We start from the raw sequence: 9,057 nt of genomic DNA on the forward strand, positions 1-9,057 counted from the left end.
TCTCAAAGTGAAGTGTGTAAATATGCTAAAATGTAATTCAAAGTTATATTAAACAGTCTGTGGCATTTTAAGGAATAACTGCAGAGTCTACATGGGAAGTATATTTTCCACAAATATTTTTAAAGTGGTGAAGCTGTGAATATTACACATTACATTTACAGTTAAATATCATTACTTTTTTTTTAATATTCCCAATGGGGATCACATCTTTAATCAAATCTCTGATCTTTAATTTAAAATCCTTATTCCCATGTAAACTCGTAGTTTTGAACAATGTTTGCTAACTTTCTCATGAAATGTGCTTGTATTTCTATCACGGTAGTATTTCTGCACAAATGTTTTCTTGTTTGTTCCATTCCCGTTTGCTATGAAAGCCTTAAGCTTAAATTTTCTCTTAGAAAATTTTCCAACACTGCTATAGATAGGAGCCCACCATCGTCTGAGCGGTAAAGTCACTGAACACTGGTGGTTCGGTCCGAGATAGATGATAGTATTAATAGTGGTTTTCAATTTGAATTTTCTGTTGAATCTTTCTGAATTCATATATTTCTTGTTTATATCATTATGTATTATTTTGGTTTTGTTCTTTTTGTTTTTGCTTTTAAAAACTAGAGTAAATTTCAAAATTGTACACAGTAATACTTTGTGTGTTGCATATCGATATTCATTGTTATCGGTTTTAGAATTGGATTTTAATCTTATATATATCCATAATAATGAGATGTGTTTTAATCTAAAGAAAATGTTCTGTGAGTAACTTGTGATAATATCTAAACGTTCCAAGTTAGTAACAGTCTCTTAATATGAAATAAAATATTTAATTTACGACTATAAAAGTCTTCTGTGTTCCTTGTCTTGAGGAGTTTACACTACTATGCGAATTTGAAATTACAGGATTTCTTATGTTATTTTACTTATTTATGCTTTTAACTAATTTGTATTTGAAGTTGTCAGTAATCCAAAAAATGCTGACAAATAGAACATTACTCCATCTTTACATTAGAACTGGTTTTAAATAAATGGCATGCAGCTAGGCATATATGTGCTAAATACTGTAAACTCCACACTTATCTTCAAAAAACTCCACTTAGTTATGTTCACAGATAATGCAGTTGTTCAGTGTTGATATACATAGAGCAATCACTCTTGATATCTTTACCACAGAAAAGTAAATAACAGATTTTAATATTCTTTATTTCCTCATTATTTTCCTGCTTTATAATTATGAGTTGAATGGTCAGATGATATTGATAAATTTTAGGAAACTGGCTTCAAAATAACTCCATTTTATATAGCACATTTATTTGAATACTATTTTGCACAAGCATAAAGACTACTTCTCCTTCTAAACGTGTATTTTTAGCCCTTGGTCTTGCGTTACTGTAATAGGGCCACAAAGTTGAAGACTGACCTGTACACATTTCTTTTAAGTTTTTCCAATGATGTAATGTCAAAGTACTATAGAATTAGCTGTTTTTTAATTTTAATGGCTGTGAAAATAATACTAATGGCTTTATAGAAATTTCTTATTTTTTGTAGAAAGAGTTGTACTAGCTTTTATCAAATATTCTTCAGTTTTTGACACCCTTGTAGCTTTTCTCTTTTAAACATTTGATATCCCTATACAGTATTCTTTCTGACTGCATTTACAAAGTTGCAACTCATGTTATTAATTTCTAATTGGGGAGCATGAGTTTTGTGGCTGCACTGTGCTTTATCTGGAAAATATGTAATATGTGTTTTATAATATGTAATATTTTTTTAATTTTTCTAACTTCAGCGTTGTACCTAAAATTTTGTAAAGCATTTATGAGTATGTATTTTTATTGTATTGCCAGCTTAATGGCTTTTAATTAATTTTGCAATCTGAAGGTATAAATTACACACAAACATGTATTTTTTTCAAAATGATTTACTGCCAGTCATAGAAAAGTAATAAATTAACTGTGCATTCCAGAAGAATACACTGCACAATTTTGTTTCTAACAAATAAAGAAATGTTGTCCAGCAGATAGTATGATTGTAGTTATGGATACATAATAACTAATGGTTCTGCTATCAAAAGCTCTGATTTGAAAGGGTTCATTAGGATCATAATGTGGATGTAAATTATTATTTATTGTATGATCAACTTCAGTACAGACTGATGGCAGATATGTAGAATAAAGGAATTACTGTGATTAAAAAATTTTCAATTTATTTTTATTTTTTTTTTAATAGGTTATGCGAAAAACACAGTTTGCCTTAAAGAAAAAGCGCAATAAAACTGATTTTGAAAATGAAGACTATGTTTGTCCATTGGATATTCCTGTTGCTACTGATGCTCCAAAGCTTTCAGATGGTGACAAATTAGTCGTAAGAAGGAATAGCGACCCTTCTCCTCATGAGCAGAAACATTTAGATTTAAAGGTAAAAATCGTAACACTCTCATAACTGCGTATAAAATTATATGTGAATGGGAAGTTGCCAATATTCTTCATGAACAATAAATGGAAAAGGAAAATTTCAATAAAATTTTACCTCTCTGTCAATTTTAAACTAGTTGATTTTGAGATAAATTTGTTGTAGCAAGTCCTTTAAATAATTTGTGCACAAAATATATTGTTATTATGTAATTAAAAATGGATATGCATTTAACAGAAGCTTTTTGACTGAATTTTCGTACTGAAACCAAAACTTTATTATTAGGCATACTGCTGAACATTGAAATTAAAGATACGCTAATGAAAAAAGTGCAAAAATAAATTATTCTTGATTTACATGCTAATGGTGTGGATTTTGCTTAAAATCAGTTACACAATGTGCAAAGAATTTGTAAATATTAAACATGTGAACTGCTGCTTCAAATAAATCAACACTTCAGCTAATAAATAAATAGGCTTTTAATGGAATAAACTATGTTCTAGTAGCTAAATTATTTTGCACTTCCATTTTTGAAGAAAAGTGAAAATTTGTTCCATAATATTGAATCAGTGATTCTTAAAAACAGTTATCTCCATTTTTTATGTTCATTTTCTTACTAGCCTTATACTGTGAAATTAAATGCGTACCTTATTTTTTGTTGATTATAAAGCACACCGTAAGCTTTTCTTAAAAAATGCTTTATGAGTAAAAATTCAGAAAAAAATGAAATTTTTGTATGGGTTATTGCATCTTGTAATCAAAAATATAATAAAAGCAAAGCATCTTAGTTAGATCTCATTTTTAAAATACATGAACATCTTAGATCTCATTTTAAAAATACATGAACAAGGAAACAAATCTGTGTCAAGAAGATAATTTTAGGTAACTACTTTCATTGGGGAATTATGCCAATTAAAATTTGCATGGTTTTAAAAGATTACTTGAAAAATATTAGGTTGCTAAAAATGAAAATATCAAAGATTCGAGTGAAGAAATTCTCTGTGGCTAGGCACTGTTCATGACAGTACTATAGAAAGCAATTTCTAGAATTTTTTTTTAGTATAGATTTTTTTAATAATAGAAATAATAGATTTTTTTTTTTATTTTGCATTTTTTATAAGTTGCATTGATTGGTAAATACGCATGCATTTAAAGTACAGTACTGTCCTCAAATTTTCTTCCAATTTAATTAATGTAACATTGTTTCAGTAATTTAAATGTACTTACCATAATCTAAAAAATATTTTTTGGCAACTGCAAAATTATTTACTGATTAAAATAAAGGGCTTTAACCCTCTAAGCGGCAAGGCGGTATATATACGGCGTAGAATATTTTTTGTGATATCTGTAAGAACGTATATATATGTGCATATTAAAGTATGTCAAAGAAATTAAGGCAATATATCAAAAGAAAACAAATCAAAGTATGAAATACCAGGAGAGTTTTTACATTAAAATAAAAAAAATACTTTGTTCTCATAGTAGTTTTGGGAAATTTGTGCTTTCTTATTGAAAACCCTGGCCGCTCAGAGGGTTAAAGGGAAATTTTAGGGTTTTTTTTAAATTCTTTTAAAAACAGTATTATTACAAAAGTAATGTGTGCATTCTGATCTAATAGATCAGGTCTTCACTGTGGTCTCATTTAATAGATCATCCCACAATAGATGTTGTAATTAAGACCTGAAACAAAACTAAATAATTCAAAAGATTATAAAAACATTATTTTCAACAACATAGTAGCAATTGTTTTGTCATATAAGATATCTTCTCAATTAGTTTTGATATATGGGGTTTATAAATCTTTAGTTAAATTTGTTTGCCCAGACAATTTTATTGCCTTGACTAAAGATATCTTAGAACATAAAACTGTCATTTTAATAAAAATTTTCATTGTGTGGCAGTGTGGCTGCAACTCCGTTTTAAAAAAATTTTTGGTTTTATGTAATTTCTGTATGAAACAAATATGATTTATAAAGATTCCTGTTCTGTTTGTCTCATTCTGTATGGTAACATTACAGAACATATCTTCCATTACCATAGTTACTTTTTTTTAGGAAGAAACAGTGGAAAGAATAGGAGCTGTCTCAAAAGAGATTTCTTCTCTTACAGTATGTGTGATACCTTTAAAGTTAATATGGAACAACATATGTTTTTAATTATTTTTATTTAAATATTTTTATGTATTTTTAATCTTATTTGTATTTTTATATTTTTTCAGACAATTTTGCAAGGTGAAAATTTAAATGAAGCTCCCACAACAATTGTTTAATGATAGATTGTGCCTTTATACTATCACTATAAAGCAAATGCAAAAGCTATTCCTTCGTTCTTCCTTGTGATATGCTAGGAATGATGAGCAGCTATTAGTTCTCATATGTGAAAACTTTAGTATTAATGCTACATTTCTGTGTACTTTTTACACTGAATTTCAATGACAGCTTAACCAGAAAAGTGCAATTTTATCTATATTTTAAATACACATTTGAAATATTTCAAATCAGTATTAATTTTTATACTATAATATCTGCCTTAATATTTTAACTAGTAAAAATTATGTATATTGTAATTGTTTATTGTGTGTGTGAATTTATTATGGTTATGTTTTATTGTAATACTCACAGAATTTGTAGGAAACTTAATTAAATTGGTGCACATATAAAAGTGATTGTATAAGTTTTTTCGTATATATGCAGTTGATTATTATTATTTTTTTTGGGGGGGGATTAAATTTCAGTTACATTGAATTATGTAGTTTTTGGAAAGGTATTAAACTGCTATTTTTCTACTTAAAGTGAATTGCAGTCTTATGAAAAATGAACTGAAATCCTTAGTACAGATTTTCAGCTATACAGTGGCATAGCTTGTAGGGGGCAGCTTTTTCCATGTGTAATATCATTGTTTGAGCAGGTGAAAAATAAAATGATTCTGAATTGTGATATGGAATTGAGAAGTAAAATAGAAAATAGTTTTTACACCAGCTATAGTATTCAAAGAAATTAATAGGAGATTTCAAGAGCTTTGGTCTCATTATACCTTCTTTACTCCATTAAAGTTTTTTAAGTAAAATACAAATATAAACTAAATTATGAATTTGGTAACATTAACAAAGAAAAATATCTTGCTAAGATAAAAATATTTCAAAGTTTTATATTCAGTATTTCTAAAGGAAATGAAACAAGTGTGGAAGGGTGTTCTTTTGAACTTTTGCATTGAAACAAGCAAAATAGTAATATAATTTTAAAATGTTGGAATTAAACTTTTACATAAAAAATGAACTTAAAGCTGTAATTTATTTTTCTCTATATTCACATTTGTTAGTTATTTACTTATGTATTGAGAGGGGGGACAAACTTAGATTTCAATCTGGGTAGCAAGCTCTTGTGGCTATGCCACTGTGCCATAATGATGATATATTTGTTTCAATATTTACGTTTTTAGTATGAATCCTGCCTTTTAGCAGTTGTGAAAGCAATATCTCTGATTAAAGCAGTATTGTCAGTACTATGTTAGAATCTAAAATGAAATCATTTATATGACAGAACAATTAAGTTATTAATTTTGGGCCTGAAATAAAAATTGAAAAGTGCTGTATTTTTTCATTATTCAGCTTTTATACTTTTATTTCTAACAATCTTTCAACATATGATTTAATGCTGATTTACAGGAAATGCTTAATCTGATAGCATACATACACTTACTAGTTCTTTTACACGCTTTAGTTTATGAACAAATCATGAAATTAACCTAAATTTTATGAAAATCTTAACTGAGTTATTTTCTTAGCCAGTGACAGGTGTTGATATTTAGTAATATTCTGCAGCTAACAATATTTGTTTATTATATGTAATTATGTCTGAATTTCTTTCCATGTCTTGACATCATCAAGATGCACTGAAATTTCTTTCAATTTTATTATGCATCATTTGGTTGCCATAACAGAACATGCACATGTTTGGGGGGGTAAAACGACTAGGGAGTTCATTAATTAAAGATTTGCTGCATTTGGTCCTTGCAAAAATATGTGCTTTGTTTCTCTCAGAAAACTTCTTTTAAATTTTGTGAATTGATTTGTTGTTATACAGTTTACTGTTTTAAGCATAAAATGCTTAAATTCAGTGCGACATTTTGCAATATTGTTCTTTAAAATTAAGTTTGGGAAGTTTTTGTAATGTAAAGTTAATTAACTCTTTCGTATCGAGAGAGAGCAAAATCTCTTTTCCCCAAACATTGAAAATGCCCATGTCTATGAATTTTTCCTGGAATGCCTTTCCTTCCCCCATGACAAATTGAATACTACAGCGCTAACCATAACCTACTTAAGTAAAGAAGAACTTCTTTCTTGGACGCTTTCACCCTGTGTGAAGTTTCCCCTTGGGACAGGACTTGCAACTTTCGGCATCAAAAGCTAAACATTGACAGTAAACAAAGAAAAAAGATGGTGCATTAAAATAACAGAACTACTTTTAGACGCTTCAAAAGAATGATTGGCATGTCATTTAATAACACCTGAAAGCAATGCAGTAACGTGATGGGGGAAAGCACTAGGTATGAAATAATTCAGGCATTTCGGGCATCCAGCGAATGCTTGGGCATTTGGGGCAACTTTGATGTTGAAAGAGTTAATCTTATAACACCTTCTAGGGACTGACAAAAGTATGCTGCATAAAATAAAAAAATAATTTGTTCATAAAGTATTTCATTAAATCCTCAGGTAACCAAGAAATTGTTATTGTAGTTTATATGCATAGTAGTAGTTTAAATAAATAATCAAGTAATTAAAATTTCATTAAATAAAACCTCCTATTTAGGCATTTCTGCTTAATATAACTTTTAAAAAAATATGAATTATAAAACAATTAATTATATCTTGGGAAAAAATATATAATTAGTAAATAATTGTTTTGAGCAGAAAAGAGAGTACTTCTGAATGAGCGGAAGTACTTTGGATAAAATCGTTCATGCTGAGTTCTACCAAATGTCACTCAGAGTGGTGATTTACCTCATTTGAAGGCAAGACTTATATGATCCTGTCTTGAACTTCAAATTATTAGTTTTTATGATATTTTGAAGAGTGGTAGAAAGAGATGATCAGTAAAAAGAGCAACAAAACATGGCTTTAGGAAATTTGCTATATTTTTGCATAAAGCACAGGCACTTGAAGCAGAAGTTGAATGCAAATCTATTATTCATCTCAAGAGAGTGAAAGAACTGAATCATTATAAAATGATACTTATTTTTAATTTTGAAGAATGCTTAAATATGGTGTAAAACCATTTAAACTTGATTCTATATATTTTGTGAAAAGTGAGTGTGCATAATTGAACTTATATTTTTTAAAATTTTCTAATTGTAAACTGGAATTACATGCAAGAGAAGTTAGTCCCTGTAGAAGATCGTTATAATGTGATTATAGCTGATCAGTGGACTTTTATGTTGAGAGAAAAACTACCTTTGTCGAATGGGACATTGGTTTTGACTTTCTTTTGCAATGTTTTATTACATTGAAGTTTGTATCAATGTGAATCGACTGTATTATTGCTGAAAGCAAGCTTTTAAAATTATTAGGAAAATTTAATAGCTACTTCATGCAGTAAGGTATGTTACTTGGTATATTAATCTTTATTCATATTTTAATTATAAAGCTGGTAATGAAATGTTTGAATAAATATATCTGAGTGATGAAGGATGCTAAGTGTACTAATTTCTAGTTTTCAGCAATGTAGAAAGCTTCTTTCTTACTACATTTAGCATTTATCTTCCATTCGTATCTCCTAAAAATAAAGGAAATAAACCGTTGTCAGCATTTATGGAAAAAGTATTGTGCTTCTGAAAGTCTTCCTAACATTTGTCTACCTGACTTCTAACTTTTCACAAAAGATTTTTATCCACACTTTGCAGTAAGTCATTATCATTTAACCACTTTAATTTAAAAATGACTTATTTATTACTGTTTTGTCTTCAAAATATATATATAATTATATAAATTGTATCTCTCAGAATGCCAGGCCCCTCTCTTGTATTTAATGTATGTGTTTACATATTATTCTTATTTAATTTTATAAGAATATGCTTTTGTGTATCAATATTCATTAGCAGTCTGTTGGACTTTGTATCCTACCTATACAAATAACAATACTGTGTGGCACAGAAGAAATATTCAGTATATGTTCCATAATTTATAGAAAGGACATATCAACAGTTATGCACAAAATGAACATTATAAATATAGTGCAGTTTTTTGTATGAAATAAAGATGTGAATTTTTGTAATGTAGATTTATTACTATTTTCACTTTCCCATATCAATCTGTTTAGTATTTTACTACACAATAAAATTAATTTTCTGCTGTGTTGTGTTTTTTATTATTGCTTTGCTTAGTGACATTAAAATTATAATGCTGTAATTATGTATAATTTTGCAGTCTTTGGGTGTTTAAGAAGGCAAAAACCAAATTTTAAGTATGAAAGAAAACCCTTTCTATGCTGTCCACTGAAATGGAATGCTACATAGTCCAAATTTTCAGTGTAATTTTTTTCTTTGTATGTACAAAGGTGGGCTAGATATACATGTAGAAATACATGTGTATGTAAAACTAAGAATATTCAAGTTTTTGCCCACATCTTTGCACCTTAGTTGCATATAAGAAGATCCCCC

At 28.4% G+C, this 9,057-nt stretch overlaps 1 protein-coding gene across 10 annotated transcripts in view; it reads left to right on the forward strand.

Annotated features, from left to right (window-relative positions):
- LOC118182572 (liprin-beta-1-like) overlaps nt 1-8,751 on the forward strand; it is a 101,433-nt gene extending 92,682 nt beyond the window's left edge. For all 10 annotated transcript variants that reach the window (XM_085809375.1, XM_085809373.1, XM_085809374.1 and 7 more), the window contains 3 exons: nt 2,221-2,409; nt 4,458-4,511; nt 4,622-8,751. In XM_085809375.1, the coding sequence (XP_085665501.1) occupies nt 2,221-2,409; nt 4,458-4,511; nt 4,622-4,672 (294 nt within the window). In that variant the 3' untranslated portion in view covers nt 4,673-8,751. The remainder of the gene's footprint in view (nt 1-2,220; nt 2,410-4,457; nt 4,512-4,621) is intronic.
- Nucleotides 8,752-9,057: the final 306 nt, after the last annotated feature.

This window comes from Stegodyphus dumicola, chromosome X2 (genome assembly GCF_044657685.1).
Source record: "Stegodyphus dumicola isolate Sdum_Otavi_A_Nest chromosome X2, ASM4465768v1".
In the NCBI taxonomy this organism is placed as follows: domain Eukaryota; kingdom Metazoa; phylum Arthropoda; class Arachnida; order Araneae; family Eresidae; genus Stegodyphus; species Stegodyphus dumicola.